This window comes from Pelobates fuscus, chromosome 8, assembly GCF_036172605.1.
Source record: "Pelobates fuscus isolate aPelFus1 chromosome 8, aPelFus1.pri, whole genome shotgun sequence".
NCBI classification, from domain to species: Eukaryota; Metazoa; Chordata; class Amphibia; order Anura; family Pelobatidae; genus Pelobates; species Pelobates fuscus.
Window position 1 is genome coordinate 141,825,657 of NC_086324.1, and position 22,197 is coordinate 141,847,853.

General features: G+C 42.1%; 1 protein-coding gene across 1 annotated transcript; it reads right to left on the reverse strand.

Annotated features, from left to right (window-relative positions):
- Nucleotides 1-447: 447 nt before the first annotated feature.
- On the reverse strand, nt 448-22,126 carry LOC134570892 (cytochrome b-c1 complex subunit 2, mitochondrial). Its single transcript, XM_063428884.1, has 14 exons — nt 22,024-22,126; nt 19,645-19,722; nt 18,699-18,848; nt 17,646-17,710; nt 17,465-17,521; nt 16,122-16,246; nt 15,941-16,038; nt 15,301-15,358; nt 14,637-14,732; nt 13,720-13,919; nt 13,561-13,641; nt 13,014-13,090; nt 8,542-8,695; nt 448-617 (listed from the first exon to the last, which is right to left on the reverse strand). Exons 1-14 carry the CDS (start codon nt 22,054-22,056, stop codon nt 534-536), a joined length of 1,356 nt encoding a protein of 451 aa, XP_063284954.1. The 5' UTR covers nt 22,057-22,126; the 3' UTR covers nt 448-533.
- Nucleotides 22,127-22,197: the final 71 nt, after the last annotated feature.

Consider the following 22,197-nt stretch of genomic DNA (forward strand, 5'->3'; position numbering starts at 1 on the left):
TGTTTTTTTTCTTCAAAATGGTAAATGTACAGAATATGGGCAAGTTATCGGCCTGAAAGTTCACAGATTATCGTATCGGCTCTAAAAAAAATTAATATCGGTCAATCCCTATTCTGGAGAGCGTTACAATTTTAATGACGGAACAGAAAAGCACGGAACTAACGAAAACATGTGTATCAAGAAATTCAGCACCTGTGAAAGGATTTTTGCCAGATACCCAAAAGGGCTTGCCCTGGCTCAAATGTCATGCATTTTCTAAGAAACATTCTGGGAAGCTCTGTGCAAGATGAGCAAAAGGAAGAAAATAAGGACAATGTTGGTTACAATATTGATAGAAACTTTAATCTTTATTTGTAGGTTATGTCTTCCAAAACCTATAAGCAATATCCAACACTCCCCCTCCACAGCTGTGATAGCATCATGTTCCAAACCAGAGGCCTGTTCTGATAAATAATATATATTATGCTAGTTGTAGGGGGTTCTTTTCTTATTGCAGTTTACTAGTGATCTAAGCTTTCCAATGAACCAACTCATCACAGATCAGAAACAAACGGAGTGTTCTCCAGATTTCCAGATGCTGCAAAAGACTTCTTTCCAGATGCAAACTTCTTTGCAGCCTTTAAAAGAGGGGAAAAACAACAAACAAACATTACAAAATGAATGCAGCCACTGTTAATAACCTGCAATCACGCTTAGCACATATAGATAGATTGTAATAATAAATGAATAATGGTGATGCAATGTATGTTAGAAGAACTAGGTACAGATTTTGTTGTGAACCTAATTAGAGCAATAACAGGAGAGAGGCTATAACAAGTTGTGTAACTGGGACCAGTGACATGGCAGATCTCATTGAACCCACTTCCATTTACAGAATGCAGGTAAACCAGAAATACTCTGCTAACCACCTAACGCAAGTGGTTGGCTATCTATGGGTTATGACATTGCTAGTTGAAGTCATTGGTGCCAGTATTTTGGCATGGACTACACACACAGAACTAAAATAAAGTTCTTAATAATTTGGCACAAATTAGTAAGTCATAAATTCAAATATTTATCACCTACATTTCCAGTTTAGTCCTAACCACAATCTCAAAGTTTGTCAGAACCAAGAACCTAATTGACCAACCCTACCCGGAATCAGTTCCCCTTCTCATCGTAATACACAACATATTTTAATCCATCCCTTAATCAAAAAATGAATAAGACAATTTTTATTAACCCCTTAAGGACTGAGCCAAATGTATACGTTTTGATCAAAATGAAAAACAAAAACTTGGAATTTGGCTATATGTCTGTTCAAGTGTAATTCACCTCTTTCATATTAAGTGCACCCACGCTTACCGTATATACTCGAGTATAAGCCGACCCGAATATAACCTGAGGCCCTTAATTTTACCCCCAAAAACTGGGAAAACTTATTGACTCGAGTATAGGACTAGGGTGGGAAATGCAGCAGCTACTGGTAAATTTCTAAGTAAAATTAGATCCTAGAAAAAATATATTAATTGAATATTTATTTGCAGTGTGTGTATAATGAGTGCAGCGTGTGTGTGTGTGTGTGTGTATGAGTGCAGCGTGTGTGTGTGTATGAGTGCAGCGTGTGTGTGTGTGTGTGTATGAGTGCAGCGTGTGTGTGTGTGTGTGTGTATGAGTGCAGCGTGTGTGTGTGTGTGTATGAGTGCAGCGTGTGTGTGTGTGTGTATGAGTGCAGCGTGTGTGTGTGTATATGAGTGCAGCGTGTGTGTGTGTGTGTGTATGAGTGCAGCGTGTGTGTGTGTGTGTGTATGAGTGCAGCGTGTGTGTGTGTATGAGTGCAGCGTGTGTGTGTGTATGAGTGCAGCGTGTGTGTGTGTATGAGTGCAGCGTGTGTGTGTGTATGAGTGCAGCGTGTGTGTGTGTATGAGTGCAGCGTGTGTGTGTGTATGAGTGCAGCGTGTGTGTGTGTATGAGTGCAGCGTGTGTGTGTGTATGAGTGCAGCGTGTGTGTGTGTATGAGTGCAGCGTGTGTGTGTGTATGAGTGCAGCGTGTGTGTGTGTATGAGTGCAGCGTGTGTGTGTGTGTGTGTATGAGTGCAGCGTGTGTGTGTGTGTGTGTATGAGTGCAGCGTGTGTGTGTGTGTGTATGAGTGCAGCGTGTGTGTGTGTGTGTATGAGTGCAGCGTGTGTGTGTGTGTGTATGAGTGCAGCGTGTGTGTGTGTGTGTATGAGTGCAGCGTGTGTGTGTGTATGAGTGCAGCGTGTGTGTGTGTATGAGTGCAGCGTGTGTGTGTGTATGAGTGCAGCGTGTGTGTGTGTGTATGAGTGCAGCGTGTGTGTGTGTGTATGAGTGCAGCGTGTGTGTGTGTGTATGAGTGCAGCGTGTGTGTGTGTGTGTGTATGAGTGCAGCGTGTGTGTGTGTGTGTGTGTATGAGTGCAGCGTGTGTGTGTGTATGAGTGCAGCGTGTGTGTGTGTATGAGTGCAGCGTGTGTGTGTGTATGAGTGCAGCGTGTGTGTGTGTATGAGTGCAGCGTGTGTGTGTGTGTATGAGTGCAGCGTGTGTGTGTGTGTGTGTATGAGTGCAGCGTGTGTGTGTGTGTGTGTATGAGTGCAGCGTGTGTGTGTGTATGAGTGCAGCGTGTGTGTGTATGAGTGCAGCGTGTGTGTGTATGAGTGCAGCGTGTGTGTGTGTATGAGTGCAGCGTGTGTGTGTGTATGAGTGCAGCGTGTGTGTGTGTATGAGTGCAGCGTGTGTGTGTGTATGAGTGCAGCGTGTGTGTGTGTATGAGTGCAGCGTGTGTGTGTATGAGTGCAGCGTGTGTGTGTGTATGAGTGCAGCGTGTGTGTGTGTATGAGTGCAGCGTGTGTGTGTGTGAGTGCAGCGTGTGTGTGTGTATGAGTGCAGCGTGTGTGTGTGTATGAGTGCAGTGTGTGTGTGTATGAGTGCAGCGTGTGTGTGTGTGTATGAGTGCAGCGTGTGTGTGTGTGTATGAGTGCAGCGTGTGTGTGTATGAGTGCAGCGTGTGTGTGTGTGTATGAGTGCAGCGTGTGTGTGTGTGTATGAGTGCAGCGTGTGTGTGTGTGTATGAGTGCAGCGTGTGTGTGTGTGTATGAGTGCAGCGTGTGTGTGTGTATGAGTGCAGCGTGTGTGTGTGTATGAGTGCAGCGTGTGTGTGTATGAGTGCAGCGTGTGTGTGTGTGTGTGTGTGTATGAGTGCAGCGTGTGTGTGTATGAGTGCAGCGTGTGTGTGTGTGTGTGTGTGTGTATGAGTGCAGCGTGTGTGTGTGTGTGTGTGTGTGTGTATGAGTGCAGCGTGTGTGTGTGTGTGTGTGTGTGTATGAGTGCAGCGTGTGTGTGTGTATGAGTGCAGCGTGTGTGTGTGAGTGCAGCGTGTGTGTGTGTGTGTGTGTGTATGAGTGCAGCGTGTGTGTGTGTGTGTGTGTGTATGAGTGCAGCGTGTGTGTGTGTGTGTATGAGTGCAGCGTGTGTTTGTGTATGAGTGCAGTGTGTGTGTGTATGAGTGCAGCGTGTGTGTGTGTGTATGAGTGCAGCGTGTGTGTGTGTGTATGAGTGCAGCGTGTGTGTGTGTGTATGAGTGCAGCGTGTGTGTGTGTATGAGTGCAGCGTGTGTGTGTATGAGTGCAGCGTGTGTGTGTATGAGTGCAGCGTGTGTGTGTATGAGTGCAGCGTGTGTGTGTATGAGTGCAGCGTGTGTGTGTGTGTGTATGAGTGCAGCGTGTGTGTGTATGAGTGCAGCGTGTGTGTGTGTGTGTGTGTGTGTATGAGTGCAGCGTGTGTGTGTGTGTGTGTGTGTGTGTGTATGAGTGCAGCGTGTGTGTGTGTGTGTGTGTGTGTATGAGTGCAGCGTGTGTGTGTGTGTGTATGAGTGCAGCGTGTGTGTGTGTGTGTATGAGTGCAGCGTGTGTGTGTGTGTGTGTATGAGTGCAGCGTGTGTGTGTGTGTGTGTATGAGTGCAGCGTGTGTGTGTGTGTGTGTATGAGTGCAGCGTGTGTGTGTGTGTGTATGTGTGTGTGAGTGCAGCGTGTGTGTGTGTGTGTGTGTGTGTGTGTGTGAGTGCAGCGTGTGTGTGTGTGTGTGTGTATGAGTGCAGCGTGTGTATGAGTGCAGCGTGTGTGTGTGTATGAGTGCAGCGTGTGTGTGTATGAGTGCAGCGTGTGTGTGTGTATGAGTGCAGCGTGTGTGTGTATGAGTGCAGCGTGTGTGTGTGTGTATGAGTGCAGCGTGTGTGTGTGTATGAGTGCAGCGTGTGTGTGTGTATGAGTGCAGCGTGTGTGTGTGTGTATGAGTGCAGCGTGTGTGTGTGTATGAGTGCAGCGTGTGTGTGTGTATGAGTGCAGCGTGTGTGTGTATGAGTGCAGCGTGTGTGTGTATGAGTGCAGCGTGTGTGTGTATGAGTGCAGCGTGTGTGTGTATGAGTGCAGCGTGTGTGTATGAGTGCAGCGTGTGTGTGTATGAGTGCAGCGTGTGTGTGTGTGTGTATGAGTGCAGCGTGTGTGTGTGTATGAGTGCAGCGTGTGTGTGTGTATGAGTGCAGCGTGTGTGTGTGTATGAGTGCAGCGTGTGTGTGTGTATGAGTGCAGCGTGTGTTTGTGTATGAGTGCAGCGTGTGTTTGTGTATGAGTGCAGCGTGTGTGTGTGTGTATGAGTGCAGCGTGTGTGTGTGTGTATGAGTGCAGCGTGTGTGTGTGTGTATGAGTGCAGCGTGTGTGTGTATGAGTGCAGCGTGTGTATGAGTGCAGCGTGTGTGTGTGTGTGTGTATGAGTGCAGCGTGTGTGTGTGTGTGTATGAGTGCAGCGTGTGTGTGTGTGTGTATGAGTGCAGCGTGTGTGTGTATGAGTGCAGCGTGTGTGTGTATGAGTGCAGCGTGTGTGTATGAGTGCAGCGTGTGTGTGTATGAGTGCAGCGTGTGTGTGTGTGTGTGTGTGTGTGTGTATGAGTGCAGCGTGTGTGTGTATGAGTGCAGCGTGTGTGTGTATGAGTGCAGCGTGTGTGTGTATGAGTGCAGCGTGTGTGTGTGTGTGTGTGTGTATGAGTGCAGCGTGTGTGTGTATGAGTGCAGCGTGTGTGTGTATGAGTGCAGCGTGTGTGTGTGTGTGTGTGTGTATGAGTGCAGCGTGTGTGTGTGTGTGTGTGAGTGCAGCGTGTGTGTGTGTGTGTGTGTGTATGAGTGCAGCGTGTGTGTGTGTATGAGTGCAGCGTGTGTGTGTGTGTGTATGAGTGCAGCGTGTGTGTGTGTGTGTGTGTGTGTGTATGAGTGCAGCGTGTGTGTGTGTGTGTGTGTGTGTATGAGTGCAGCGTGTGTGTGTGTATGAGTGCAGCGTGTGTGTGTGTATGAGTGCAGCGTGTGTGTGTGTATGAGTGCAGCGTGTGTATGAGTGCAGCGTGTGTGTGTATGAGTGCAGCGTGTGTGTGTGTGCGTGTGTGTGTATGAGTGCAGCGTGTGTGTGTGTGCGTGTGTGTATGAGTGCAGCGTGTGTGTGTGTGCGTGTGTGTATGAGTGCAGCGTGTGTGTGTGTGCGTGTGTGCATGAGTGCAGCGTGTGTGTGCGCGTGTGTATGAGTGCAGCGTGTGTGTGCGCGTGTGTGTATGAGTGCAGCGTGTGTGTGCGTGTGTGCGAGTGCAGCGTGTGTGCGCGTGTGTGCGAGTGCAGCGTGTGTGCGAGTGCAGCGTGTGTGCATGAGTGCAGCGTGTGTGCATGAGTGCAGCGTGTGTGCATGAGTGCAGCGTGTGTGCATGAGTGCAGCGTGTGTGCATGAGTGCAGCGTGTGTGCATGAGTGCAGCGTGTGTGCATGAGTGCAGCGTGTGTGCATGAGTGCAGCGTGTGTGCATGAGTGCAGCGTGTGTGCATGAGTGCAGCGTGTGTGCATGAGTGCAGCGTGTGTGCATGAGTGCAGCGTGTGTGCATGAGTGCAGCGTGTGTGCATGAGTGCAGCGTGTGTGCATGAGTGCAGCGTGTGTGCATGAGTGCAGCGTGTGTGCATGAGTGCAGCGTGTGTGCATGAGTGCAGCGTGTGTGCATGAGTGCAGCGTGTGTGCATGAGTGCAGCGTGTGTGCATGAGTGCCGCGTGTGTGCATGAGTGCCGCGTGTGTGCATGAGTGCCGCGTGTGTGCATGAGTGCCGCGTGTGTGCATGAGTGCCGCGTGTGTGCATGAGTGCAGCGTGTGTGCATGAGTGCAGCGTGTGTGCATGAGTGCAGCGTGTGTGCATGAGTGCAGCGTGTGTGCATGAGTGCAGCGTGTGTGTATGAGTGCAGCGTGTGTGTATGAGTGCAGCGTGTGTGTATGAGTGCAGCGTGTGTGTATGAGTGCAGCGTGTGTGTATGAGTGCAGCGTGTGTGTATGAGTGCAGCGTGTGTGTATGAGTGCAGCGTGTGTGTATGAGTGCAGCGTGTGTGTATGAGTGCAGCGTGTGTGTATGAGTGCAGCGTGTGTGTATGAGTGCAGCGTGTGTGTATGAGTGCAGCGTGTGTGTATGAGTGCAGCGTGTGTGTATGAGTGCAGCGTGTGTGTATGAGTGCAGCGTGTGTGTATGAGTGCAGCGTGTGTGTATGAGTGCAGCGTGTGTGTATGAGTGCAGCGTGTGTGTATGAGTGCAGCGTGTGTGTATGAGTGCAGCGTGTGTGTATGAGTGCAGCGTGTGTGTATGAGTGCAGCGTGTGTATATGAGTGCAGCGTGTGTATATGAGTGCAGCGTGTGTATGTGTGTTGCAGTGGTGGGGGGGTGGGCAATTTTATTATTTTATTTATTATTTTTTTTTCATTATTATTTCTTATTATTATATTTTATTTAATTATTATTTTTTTTATTTTTTTTTCGTCCCCCCTCCCTGCTTGATACATGGCAGGGAGGGGGGCTCTCCTTCCCTGGTGGTCCAGTGGCATTGGTAGTTCAGTGGGGGGGAGGAGGGGACTGCAGAGATGTTACTTACCTCTCCTGCAGCTCCTGTCAGCTCTCTCCTCCTCCGCGCCGTCCGTTCAGCTCTTCTGTCAGCTCCCACTCTCTCGCGAGATTTACACTGGGAGCTGACCGAGGTGCTGAACGGACGGCGCGGAGGAGGAGGGAGCTGACAGGAGCTGCAGGAAAGGTAAGTAACATCTCTCTGCAGCCCCCACAGCCCCCAGTCTGTATTATGGCAATGCAAATTGCCATAATACAGACTATTGACTCGAGTATAAGCCGAGTTGGGGTTTTTCAGCACAAAAAATGTGCTGAAAAACTCTGCTTATACTCTAGTATATACGGTATATATTATTTTATTCAGAAGAAATAGGGCTTTCATTTAACATCAAATATTTAGCTATGAAACCATTTAATATGAATATAAAAGTGAGAAATTAAGAAATGTTCTTTTTTAGTTCTGCATGACATTTTAACTGTGAAAGTCATAGTACCGTTTTGCTTTTACTGAAATAAAATACACATTTGTATTCAGCGATGTCTCACGTGTAAAACAGTACTCACTCTGTACAGGTTTTATTGTGTTTTGGCAAGTTACAGGGTCAAATACAACAGGTTATATTTTTCACTTTTTTCACACTGAAATTCGCCAGATTGGTTACGTTGCCTTTGAGACCATATGGAGAATTACCCCCATGATGGCATACCATTTGCAATAGTAGACAACCCGAGGTATTGCAAATGGGGTATGTCCAGTCTTTAGTAGCCACTTTGTCACAAACACTGGCCAAAGTTAGCGTTAATATTTGTGTGTGAAAATTGCAAAAAACTAATTTAAACGCAAAATTTGGCCAGTGTTTGTGACCAAGAGGCTACCAAAAAAGACTGGACATACCCCATTTGTAATACCTTGGGTTGTCTACTTTTGCAAATGGTATGCCATCATGGGGGTAATTCGCATTCAAGGCAACGTAACCAATCTGGCGAATTTCAATTGGAAAAAAATGAAACAAGCCTTATATTTGAATCCAACATCCCAAAACACCATAAAACCTGTACATGGTGGGTACTGTTATAGTCAGAAGACTTCGCTGATCACAAATTAGTGTTTCAAAACCATAAAACGTATCACAACAATTATATCGTCAGTGTAAGTGCTGTTTGTGTGTGAAAAATGCAAAAAACTGCACTTTCATTGATGATATCGTAATACATTTTACTGTTTTGAAACAATAATATTTGTGTTTAGTGAAGTCTCCCAAGAAAAACAGTACCCCCATGTACAGGTTTTATGGTGTCTTGGAAAGTTACAGGGTTAAATATAGTGCTTGCAAATTAAATTCTCTGGACTTTCGGCCCTGGGTTATCAGGCAGGTCCCGCAAAGTCACAACGTCGACTATGTATTAATATCCCTAAGTGCCCGTTTGTAGGTGTTTTTAAGTTTGCAGCCAAAGTGTTTTCTCTTCAAATAAACATTGGCATACAACTAGTAAACTTTATTAAAAAAAATTTAAATATATATATATATATATATATATATATATATATATATATATATATATATATATATATATATATATATATATTATAAAAATAAAAAAAAAAAGTATAAAGGAGAAGGTGTCAAATTACTCACATTTACAACTTCAGCACTGGTCACAGAGTCGATCTGCTGGACGGCATCATTTGGTGATGTGTAAGAACCAGATACCAAGGCCTGGGAACCGATCTCATTCAGCAGCCCTGTTGAGTTTTCCACAGATAGCAAGTATTGGAATTTCAGCTGGTTTCTAGAAACAAAGAAATCACAAAAATGGACTGTATTTACAAGACATTAATTGTAATGACCGTATATCCAAATTCAAAGGCCAAAACAGAGGAAAATAGGAAGGCTGTATTCAGGCCCCAGAAATGGGAGTTTGGGGTCAGGGTCCTATCATGTTTTTACCACAGAGGAGTCCATTGTGATACAAAAATCATACTTAAGAAGATCAACCCCGCCCCCTCACACTACAAATAACCACACGCAGACCACTGCAACAGTAATAGCAAGAAAATATACAGGGATATCTGGAATGATTAATTTATATCTTCTGTGTTGTCTGCACCTCTAATAAGTGCAGATTGGCAACTGCAGGAGCAAGAGGTGATTAGCATTGGCAGAGTGGGCAGAATAATGTGTTGGTTGATATTTGCTTTGGGAAGCCTTACCGTGGTGGAAAACTATGAAATTTGGAGAACAGGAAAGAGTTTGGAGTTCGCCTAGCCTTTTTTGCTGATGCAATAGCCACCAGAAAGCGGACTTCAGGAATAAGAGCTCAAAGGAGATTTCATCCAGTGGTTCAAAATGAGCTTCACACCAAGAGTTAAGTACCAGCGACAGATCCGATGTTGGGAAAACAAAGACTTCTATGGAGACATTTAAAGTCATATGGCTAAAAAAAAAAAAAAAAAAAAATCTTCGGATCCGAATGATGGATTCCAAATCAGAAGAAGAAAATAGCTGAAAAAGCGGAAACTTGAACTTTCAAAGTAGCCACACTGAAACCTGATCAAAAGCCATCTTGCAGAAACCCAAGAGTAATGTGAATTGGTGGAGAAACTGCTGTAGCCAGGTTCATTACACCAGACAAACTTTTTTCCCATATTCTTAAGTTGATCTTCTGGTTGAGATGAGCAGTAGATTCTATGTACGTTCCTCCAATCCTTGCTTCCTATATATTAACCTTGCAGCAGCCATGTCATCAGTTGGAATATCTGCACTGTGTGCATAAGTAGAGGTAGTACTATGTATGGGCGGCAGCATTGTAACCAGGCTGTGTGATACAAAGTAAATACAAATACAAAAAGAGAAGTCCTGCACTCACATCCATTACTACTGGGCCGGCAGCAAGGACTACAATAGACATCAGCCCCAATATATAGTAAAAACCAAAGAAAAGAAAAAGTTACCTGCGCTCTCTCCTTAATCCCCATGTATATTTAGATGTATGGCAGGCGGGCATTCCCTCCAATGGCCATTGGAGCAACTAAATGACCTCCATTTGTCTAAATATACATAGGGATTAAGGAGAGAGCGCAGCTAACTTTCTTTTCTTTGGTTTTTACTATATATTGCGGCTGATGTGTATTGTATTGGAGTGAGCGCAGGACTTCTCTTTTTGTATTTACTTTGTATCACACAGCCTGGTTACAATGCTGCCGCCCATCCCATGTGTTCCCTATTAAGGGTTGATAAGTATATAGGGATGTATATAAAAAAATACCCCTCTCTGTCTCATTAGAGAGATCTTTGCCAGAAGCTCAAGGAAGCAGGCTGAAGGGTCAGTGTTAGGACCCGCTTACGGGGGTCTGCCTTGACGTTGGCAGACGGGCATTCCCTCCAATGACCATTGGAGCAACTAAATTACCTCCATTTGTCTAAATATACATAGGGATTAAGGAGAGTGCAGGTAACTTTATTTTCTTCCTATATATTAACCTTGCAGCAGCGATGTCATCAGTCGGAATATCTGCACTGTCTGCATAAGTAGAGGTAGTACTATGTATGGGTGACAGAAAATATTGTCTCCATCTAGAATTTTTGGTATTAATATATGTATTCACCTTCTTCAAGTCTAGGACAAGATGAAAGGAGCGGTCCTGTTTTAGAACTAGAAAATGTCTTGAATAAACTCCCTGAAATTGTTGTATTATGGGAACCTTTTCTACGACGCAATTCTGGAGCAGAACCAGAGTTTTGACTAATAAAGCATCGGTCTTCACTTAAGAACTGTAAGTCGAACAAAGGAACTGGGAAGACGGTACCTCTAGAAATCTTATTTCGTACCCATTTGCGATGGTGTGTAACACCCAAGGATTTTCAGTGGTCTGTTCCCATTGTTGAATAAACGCTTGCAATCTTTCTCCCACACTCTTTGTTTGGCATCATTTTCTCCTTTTATCTTGCATGTTATGAGCCAGTTTCTCACCTGACCTGATTTCCTGCAGTTTCCTACCCAAGCTGCAAAACCGATCATTATATCAGCAAGATCTTTGTGTGCATGAAAAGAACCGACTGTTCCATTTGCCTCTCTTATCTTGAGGGATCTGCAGTCCAGGATTTTAGCCAGATCACTCTTCTCCCCACAGATGAGAGACCCATGACCTGGTCATGTCACATAAACATGTGTTAGCCAATCTGATGTTTTTCATGAGAGGATTCAGTTCTTTGCCCTTTCCTGCTAGGAGACAATCTTCCACAGATTGTTACTACGCTCTGGCTAAGGACGATCCCGAAATGCTTGCTTTACATCAGAAGGCTGCTGCTTGAAAAGTTCTCCTGCAGTAGGTCTCTTCTCACTTGTTTAGTGGGCCCCTGTGCCAGGACACCTCTGCAATGGGAATTTTTTTTTGTTAACTATGCCATGTACACATCAATTCTTCCCAGCTGTCAGACTTTTAACTTTAACATCTGTTTGAAATACAGGTTTTCTTCTCTGGGTTTTTCCTTTACAGATTCATGAGGCTTGAAAATCTTTGATGTACTGCGAGACTCTTCCCTTTTTTCTGTAGGGTCTCATCTCCCTCCCCCCATAACAGTCCACCTCTTTAACAAGCTTGTTTAATTCCTCTTCCGGAAAACCAGAATCTGAAGTCGACTCATGGGTAAATGTATCTGACCAAAAGGTATGAGTGTTCGCCTAATGACAAGTGAGAAGATAAAGAGGACCCCTGCCTTTTCTGACAGTCCCAGACAGATGCAGAATCTCTTGCTATAGCGGCTATTTATTTAAATGCCTTTAGTGTCAGAGAGGTTTTCCTGCACCCAAGAAAAGTAGGCATCTCCTTTTGTTTAGCATTGGCCACAAATCTTTTTCTTACAACAGTCTGGCAAGGGAATGGCACATTCAATACAAGCTAGAGGCATTAAAGGGACACTCCACGGCCCAAATACAGATCACTGTTTAGTAGATATACCCCACAAATTAGAACTTTCATGCATACAATGAAGCATTATTTATCTAAAACCATATTGCAAAACCTGTCCTCTTGTCTGCAGCATTTTCAAGCCCTCCCCTTCTAACCCTGCCCAGACTTTATGCGGCTATCCAATCACAGACTTATAAATGCAGCTCAATGAGAAGTATCGCAAGGCCGGTGCTCTGGGCATTTGCTGTCCACTGATCTATCCAAACTAGGAAGTAACATGACCCGCTGACTGCTTTAAAGACAGGAGGGTGTAACCAGTATAATTTATAAAAGTGTCAACATCTATTGAAATCCAGATGCAGGGTCAATAAGAACTGATGTTGTGGCCTGCTTGTGGTTATTTAGAAGTTATGCAGGGGTGGGTTCTCTCTTTTAAATTACATATTTAATTATAGTGGATATTTGTCCACCTTAAGGAAGAACATCCCTCTTGTACTGATGCTCTACACCAGGAAAAGTCTTCTGGCTGATGCTACATAAGCTTGCACTTTTGCCATTATTAGACTATACAGAATATATTGTATTTTTTGTAATATTGCAACAATGCAGTTTTTGTGGACCCATGACATACTTGAAAACAAGAGAAATCTCAATTTACCCTTCCTGGTAAAATATAAATATATATATTACATTGCGAAACACAAATACAAACACCAGTCAATCCATAAGACTTGCTTTTCCCACAGAAATCTCACTTTAATAGTGCTCTCACTACTGCAAGGGATTCTGGGCAGGCGTATGCAAATGAGCTCAACAAAGAACCAAATTTTTGCCTCATAATTCCACTTTATACAAGGATTCCTTGGAGTATGTGTTTGCTGTATACAACAGCATTGAAGCACAATTCAGGAAGAGGAGCAAAGCCAGTGAACCACTCATGGACAGCTCATCAGCATGAGGTTGGTTACTGGCTTGCTATAAAGGCTTGGCGTTACTTGTAAAATGTATACCAAAAGAGTTGTGGTGGGGAAAAAAAGTGTGGATGAAAACCCCTTCCTCCTGAAGTGGTTCTTTGTTGAGCTCAATTGCATACGTCTATCCAGAATCCAGTGCAGAAGTGAGAGCACTTTTGATTTTTCTTCTCAGAAGACATTTCTAGTTTCAACAAATGGCAAAGTATCTAAAGTAGTGACTCACTTAGCTCTCGCAATGTCAGCCTCTGTCACACCACCCTGTGCAATTGCCTTCACCTGATTAACAGCAGCCTTAATAACCTGAAAAGAGATTAAAAACGTATATAGCGTACTCATACCATTATCTTCTAAATGTGGTATCTCACGATAAGATTTTAAAATGCTTAAAAATATAAAATAAATGTTTATGATAAATGGCCACTTTTAGACCTTAATTTATGATCTAGGTCTGCCCATACAATAAGGCGGTGGTTGAGAGGTTTGTCAGTAAACCAGATAACCTAACTAGCAGACTTACTAAGGTGCCTTTTTATTCACAAACTGGGCCATTTGCGGTTTTACACATTACTTGTGATAAAATAATAATAAAATCCCTATTATCTAAAGAATGTCCGTTTTGAAAATAGATCAACTCAATACAAAAACAGGTCAGCGATTCACTACATACTAGCTGCAGTACAATTACAAATAAAAGCAATATAGTATAATAAATAGAATAATGCAAACGCAAAATAATGAAACTAAAAACCACAGAACATATTAAATCTTACTTCATCTGCCGCTGCTGCCTGGGAGATGGCATAGATTCCAAAGAGACCAGAATCAGAGTAATTGACATTGAATGCAGAAACCTAAAACACAAGACAGTATTAGAATAAAAAAAAAAAAAAACTCGACTGTATCTTAAAGAAATATGTGGCAGGACATACATCAAATGGTTGATTGGTAGCTTTGCTCACGGCTTGAGACAGCTTGCTGCTGGTGTTACTTCCCCTCTTGATGAAGGGACCGGCACCAAGAAGGTGCTGCAGGACACTGAATGCATTGGCATCAGGGCTCCCAAGAGATGCTCCTTCAGCAACAAGAGCAGCGTGGACCAGGTCATCACCATTCTGCACTCTGATTTCACCTGCAAGATTATAGAGATTTACCAGTAAGAATGCAAACAAGCACAGAAAAGACACAGACTAGCACGATCACAGAAGTTGTTCAAAACAGGGCAACAAAATATATTCGCCAGGCACTCAATAGTTTTAAAGCCGCAGGCAGTTTTATTGAAACAAAAAGAACAGCAAAGTTTCAACCTGCTAAGAGGTCTTTTGTTGCCTTGTCGTTGTGGGATTGCTGGTCCTGCTGGGATTGAGTGCGGCCCCTACCATTACTTTTACAAAAGACTAACAGGTCACACTGCCTAACTTGGCAGAAATTAGGCTCAGAGTAAGGCTTTTAAGCTTTAAAAAAACAGTTATTATAGGATGAAGAAAAATAACTAAACTCCACTAATAAACACTGGCTCAGCACTATACACAGTTTACAAAGTGGTTTTGTTTTATTATTGAAAGATTAAACCTGCTGAGTTATTCTTTATAATTTAGTCTTTAAAGATCCTGTTCTGCAAAAATCTGTAGATGTTATATTTTGATGTGGAGGCACAAGATCTCACTGTTGGTATTACACTAATATTGGAAGTAGAGGGGGAAAAAAAAATATTTTTTTTTTTTTTATAATTTTAGACTATAATATTGGTGTGATACACATCTCTATTACGCACCAAAAAAAGCATGATAGAAAACATTGCTAAACTGGTGCTTATCTGAGGACTGTAAATACATGAAAATCCACCTACCACCACGATACTGAGCTTTCACACTGGGAGATCCAGGACCACTTCTAATGTTCAGGAACTGCTCCCCAACCTGCTGGAGGACAGAATGGCTCACTCCTGGAAATAAAATAAATTGTATAAAATGTTTATTCTGTCATAATTAAACAAGGAGGTGATTCTTAACAGACTGATGCTTTAGGTCTATTGTACAAAACATCTATGCAATAACCACAGCAGAAGTTGTGCTCTCAATTATACAACAATATATTCAAGTTTGAACATTTCAAAATTAATCCTAGATTAAGCAACTCAAGTTTATAGAATTAGAAGAACATTTTAACGTTCACATTTCTGACAGGACACATTCAGACCTCCAAATTTCATATACACACAGTTGACAGTGACTAGATACAACAGAGTTATTTGGCATATGTATTTACAGATACACTCCAAACGCCCAACACATTTTTGTTTTTTCTGAATGTCACTTCTGTCTTATTTTTTTAAAAAGTGTTGATTTATACCATACATTCACAGAATTCTTACATACAAGATTGCAACAAGTTCTTTCACTCAACATGGATCCACAAATACGGTTGTTTTTCTGCATGTAATGTACATTTAAAACCAATAATTGTTGACACCTTTTGTCATACGCAATTACTGTTCTGAGAAATTGACCTACCTAAGCCAACCAGTGCCATTCTTGCACTTGTGAAATGGTTCTGTACAAAATGTTGCAACTAAAAGAGGGGGGGAAAAAATATACAAATCAAAACACAGAAGAAGAGGTGAATAATGTTTTGACTTCTAATAGGGAGTGCTTACAGCTTGTTTAAAGAAATATTTTGTTTCAAAATAGCTTGGAGTCTATTGGATTTTGATTACAAAGTAATATTTAAAAAAATTGAGTTTTGCATTCCCTGCCAAAGTAAGAATTCTGGGTATCATAATGTGCCCTACAGACCATCAACTGCAAAGATAGATGTATGAAATTGAATCAAACCAGGACCATGGTGATTCCAAAGAATGCGTTACTTTAAACAGCCATCTAGCATGATCTGATTATTCAAATGGACCAAATAGAATTATATATTTTGAGAGGTATTTACAGCCTTGGTGAAATTGTTTCTGTCCGTGTTTTTAGGCTTTCATCAGGTCAGTACCTCTCAGGCACCTCTGGGGAAAGATTGATCATAATACTCATTGGAAAACAACTAGGTAAATCCTAAATCTTGATAAACGGTCTGAGAAGCATATATAAGGACCCAAACTGTAAATCATACTGACTTCTTAGATTAATTCATGTTACTACTTTTTTTCACCTCTTCAGATGTAAATTTTCCAATTCTGTAGTCCGGACAGAACAAAGAGTTAGCAAGTGTGTTTCGGTAAGATGCAGAGTGAAGATTTTCCAGGACGCCTAAAAAAAATAATAAAAAAATAAGTAAATAAAATGCTCAAAATTTGCACATCCTCGTGATTTTATCAAAGAGTAAAACTCACCAACTTGTGGATTTTGATAGGCAAAAGCCTTATCCAGTTTAACTTTCTCTTTGAGGTCAGACACCTCCCACCTCCTGAATTCAGGTGCTGTGGTCACATTAATGAGGTATTCCATTACAGTATCTCTAAAGGCAAGAGTAGAATATGTTTAAAAAAAAAAAAAAAAAACTATCCTCAATCATCTCAGTAGAACATTTGGTGGAGTTAAAGCAAAAATTTGAATTGGATAAGGAAGTAAGTCAATGAAAAGTTCAAAAAGTATATATTTTAGAAGTATATATAAAACTTTCCTTCATGGTTCATATCTCTGGACATGATTAACAGTAGCACGTTTGAAAATTCTAGTCTCTAGTTAAAGGGACTCTCCAGTGCCAGGAAAACTGCAGGACCCCACAGGACCCCTCTCCCTCCCACCCCAAGTTGCTGAAGGGGTTAAAACCCCTTCAGTGACTTACCGGAGTCCAGCGTTGATGTCCCTCGGCGCCGGGTCAGGCTCTGCCTACTCTCCTCCCACGTCGTCAGCCAGCGGGGAGACCTAATGCGCATGCGTGGCAATGGCCGCGCACGCGCATTAGACCTCCCCATAACAAAGCAGTATTCATCAATGCTTTCCTACGGGGATTTTGGTGACGCTGGAGGTCCTCACATAGCGTGATGACGTCCAGCGTTGTTTAAAACACTTTGTGTTCTAAGAACACAGAAGTCGCTCTAGTGGCTGTCTGATAGACAGCCACTAGAGGAGGACTTAACTCTGCAATGTAATTATTGCAGTTTATAATTAACTGCAATAATTACACTTGCAGGGTTAAGGGTGGTGGGAGTTGGCACCCAGACCACTCCAATGGACAGAAGTGGTCTGGGTGCCTGGATTGTCCCTTTAAGAGAAATTTAGAAAAATGCAATCCCATCTCTCTCGGTATTTTGTAGAGATAAGCAGTCTGTTTTAATATTTGTGTGTGTATTATCTACATATTTTTATGTGTGTGGAGGTTGGTCATTATATGTGATGGCCTATTTTGATACTAATGTGAAAGTAACATTTTACTTGTTATATACAAACTGTGATAATAATGGATATGAAGACATAATAGGTATATTATGGATCATCTAATAAGTTAATATCAGAGGCCACACACAGAGATAGATAGATATTTTGATGTATAAAGAAAAAGTCTAATAAAGATTTAAAAAAAATAAAAATATACAAATTCAGATAGCCTTATTATTCGCCCTATACAAATTCTTTAAACCAAGCATACGCTGCAAGAATGCAAGATGCAAGAAGAAAGCCACTACATTGTGCACGCATAAGATAACGTGTCTTGTGTAGCATTTATACTTACACATAATCCCTTAGACATTCTACAGAATACACCATGTTTTCTCTTGTAGAGGTCACGCTGTTGATGAACAATAATTGTAAAAGTTACAAAATGACCACAAAATATATAGCTTTGTCTTCTGCAACATTTACAAATGACACAAACTATAACAAAATCATGTTCCCATTTCTTAAGTACATACCTCAGTCCCCCACCAACAGATTCAACTCCACGTGTTATTTTAAAGGATGAGGCTCCCTTGGTAGACTAAAAAAAATAAAATTGAAATAGTGAGGACTTGACGGTGCTTGTAAAAAAAGCATACTTTATACATCCATAAATTTTATTTTACCACTGGCCAGGAAGCAGGACTGCATATTCTATATTAGCATTTTACTTTTAAAAATATATATCCAATAATAAAGCATCTGTAGTACTATTTAAAAAACTCACTATATCTGCCAACATCATCATGATAATCTGTTAAATTTAAGAAATATTAAAAAAATAAAATAAAAAATATATAACTTTAAGGGTGAGCATGCATAAGAGAAGCTTTATGTAAAAGGAGTTGTTTTGGGGGGGCTTAACAGAATAATACCTTATTTAAAGTTGGAGTCTTAATTTACTTCCCCACTCACATTAATTGTTCATCCAAACATTTTCACTGGAAACTTACATATTTCTTGCAATATTGGAGCCTGGTTTTAAACAAAGGGGTAGTTTCAAATATATATTTTTTTCTATTTTTTTTTAAAAGAGCATTTAACTCAAGGCTCGACAAATCCCAGGCACCAGGTCACCATGGCAACTTGGATTTGTCAGCCTTTTAACTAAGGTGGCGCTCCAAGGGAGCTTTGAAGGTGGCCACTGCGGGGAACATTGGAGCCAGCTGGCCGTCCTGGGGAGCATGGAGGCGGCTGTCTGAGGAAGCAATATTCTTCCAGCAGTTCCTCTCTGCTCCCTCGCATGCTGTTTAGTGATGCCGGGAGCAGGCTTTCCTTCATTACAGACCCTACACTAATTCTTGGTGTAAGTTCACTGTGCAGGCTTTCATTTCTTGACTGCATAGGTCCCATAGAAATATAGAATGTGACGGCAGATAAGAACCATTCGGCCCATCTAGTCTGCCCATGCGTAGTTCATCTTTTTAAATATACATATGTATGTATTAAAGTTGCATTAATGACGAGAGTGTCCCTTTAACAAATTAACATTTGGCACAGTGTGTCAAAAGTGCCATTATACTACTTACCAAGTTACTTGCAAGACGTAACACATGGTTAACACCCAAATTGCTGGAATTTTCATATCTGCTTCCAGCCTTTATAAACACTCCAATTTTGGAAGCAGGAGAGTAATTCTCCAGTGTAGCCACCACCACTCCATTTGGCAGTTTTGTGATCTGCGGGAAAAAAGATAAGATGGTAATAAATTACTATTTACTTTGACCTCTAGGCATACTACATGGATGTTCCCAAGCTAAAGACTGAATGTATGCTTTTACATTTACGTTTTTTTGGTGTGTGTCAGTTCCCAGTATACATAAGACACTGAAAAGATCCCCATGGACGTTGAGCATATAGCACCAACTAATCTGTGTGCACTTTCTGATTTATCCCAGTAAATTCTATATACGTAAATAATCCCCTACATACACATGCTAAATTACCCTGGAAAACAGACAAACACTGTTACCAACTATAGTTACTGTAGAAGTTATAAGGTTAACAGGGTATATGGGTTTAGTGCCCATTTTGCTGAACAATTAGAAAAAATACAAATAAAATCATTAAGTCTCATAGCCCTTCTGATGCAAAATCCATGAGTACTACAACTTCTATAAACAAAAAGGTTGAGGAACAGCATCAAAGTGGTGGGACTAATAGAAACAAAAATCTATTTCTAGATTAAGAAAGAAAATAAAATGCATCTTCGTAAATATAGAGATTCTAATTTCAAATATTGAATAGTTTATAATACAAAAAGATTGCACACTAAAATAACTCCAAAGAGGTATATACATAAATGCTTTTATTAAAACACAATAGGCATAACAAACATAAAGCACAAAGTAAAGTGACAATAAATAAGGCAATCAAATATACAATGATAGTCACCACAAATTCAACAAGCCTAATCTGGCAGAAACACAAGCCCCTAATAACCCCCCCCCCCCATTAGTTAACATGTATTCTCACCTCAATATCCTCAGGAAAAAGTCGAGCATGACCCACAGTTTCTGATTTTGAAGCAGCTTTTGAAGAGAAAAGTCTCCTCTGAAACAGAACAGGACTGTTAGCACAACGACACAAGTAAAAGACCTTTATTTACTCCCTACCGGTGGGGGCCGGGGACCTAATCTGCTACCAGGGAACTCTAGTGCTCCTAATAGGGATTGACCGATTATCTGTTTTGCCGATATGATCGGCCAATATTCCGATTTATTTGTAAATATCATTATCGGACGATAATCACCGACAATACCGATAATGAATGGGTGCATCCATAAGGCGGCACCGGCCTGGAGAGCGCTAGATTGGTGTGACCGGCAGGAGGTGGGCGCCCAGCGCTCCCTCCTCTCAGGCACTCTGGCCGAGCAGAGCAGTGCGCAACGCGGTACAGGGTTCGTACCGCACATATTTACACACAAACACACACTGCATTTACTAATCAATACTCTCACTGCATCCACTACACACACACAAATATTATTTAAAAAAAAAAAAAAAAAACCTGACTGGCGTGTATATTTTGTGCATTTACCACTTAACAATAAAAAAAAAAAAAAAAAAAAAAATACAGTAAATGTACTGATTATCGGTAAACTATCGGTATCAGCTCTAAAAAAAAAAAATCTATATTGGTCGATCCCTAGTTCCTAACACTATAGTGTTTCTTTAAACATTGTGCAAATAAATGAAAATTATGATATAGCATTTACACAGTTAGTAAGGCTTAAAAGTCAAAGAAAGTATCAACACCACTTCATCTTAATCAGTATGGTCCTGGATGCAATACACAGATAACTATAGGGAATTACTGTCCTCTGTTACATTTAAAGGGACACTGTAGTCACCAAAACAACTTTAGCTTAATGAAGCAGTTTTGGTGTATAGAGAATGCCCCAGCAATCTCCCTACTCAATTCATTGTTATTTGGGAGTTAAGTCACATTTTTAAAGCCCTAGCCACACCCCGTTGCATGCGATTTGCAAGCCTTCCCAAAGACTTCCTGTAAAGAGTCATCTAATGTTTTTACTTATTTTATTGCAAATTCTGTTTAATTTAGAATTTCTAATCTCCTGCTCTATTAATAGCTTACTAGACTCTACAGAAGCCTGCTCTATTTTATTAAAGTTCAATTTTCAGAGCAAGAGAAAGTAAATTACATCTGATTGAAAATATTGTGTTTTCATGCAGGCCGTGTCAGTCACCGCTGGGGAGGTTTGGAAAGAACTGCATTGGCTGAGATCATCAGAATTGGGGGGCTGGGGGCATAAATGATGGTTCACGTTTGTATTCCTGACACTATATAGTGTTCCTTCCCGTAATGCAATCCATAACAGCCAGATAGTGAGTGGGAAATCAAACTATTTTGTATATAAATCATAACACATACTTTCACACGCTACCACAACTCACTTCAGGGAGTACAGATTCTCAGGGATACTCAGGCTGTGAATTGTCAGGAACTCAGAATTAATTCAACATTTTAGGCCAAAATAGCCATTAAAAAAAATAAAAAATTCCCAAGTTTTCTATGTTTTTTTATTTTGTTGTTGCAATTTTAGCCTTAAATCTGAAGTTCACTTTCAATTCCCAAATGTAGTGAATAAGCTTGTCTACTGCATTTGAAGGCATGAGATAATTCACCGACTATAAATGTGTACTTCCCACAGTCTATAGGGGATATTGGACATAAATACTGAGATGGCTGAGCATGTCAGGACACAGAGAGTCCATACAGTAATGACATTTGTTATATGTGCTCCAGCATTCTAAAACACAAATTCTAATCAATACACATCCTGTGTAATGCATGTAGAGAGCCACTGATTTATTATAATAATAATAATAATGGAAGCTGCTGGTGACAGCATGCAGGGCACAGAGAGGCCATACAGTAATGACATTTGTTATATGTGCTCCAGCATTTTAAAACACAAGTTCTAATCAATACAGATCATGTGCAATGCATGGAGAGAGCCACTGATTAATAATAATATTATTATAATAATGGAAGCTGCTGGTGACGGTGACAGTGAATGGCTGCTCCCATACAGGACAATGGGGTCACCTTCAAGACACAGGGTGCTACCAGCGGGGCTAGGACCCCCTGTAACCCCCAGCCCCCCCAGTCAGGGTCCCTCTCCCCCCCCCGGGGATCTCGGTGTGGGTCTGGCAGTCAGGGTGACAGTCAGGCAGCTCCCTGGGGGGGTATGGGCACAGTCCCCCCCTGTATCCCTGGTAACACTGGGAGCCATGCTTATTGTAACCCGCTAGCCCCCCCACCCCACGGGTACCAGGGCGGGCTGGGCGGGCACGGGAGGTGCTGGTATCGGGGTGAGCCTGACTTACAGACAGGAACCGGGCGCTGGTAAACAGCTTCATGGCCGCACTCTCTCCTTCAGCCGCACACAGGGAGACAATATGGCGGCCGCCTACCCGTCATGCACCGCGGCTGGAACACACACCCCTGCCGGCCTCTGGGAGGGTTAACTCTTTCGCCGCTGGCCGGCAGGGCGGGCAGGT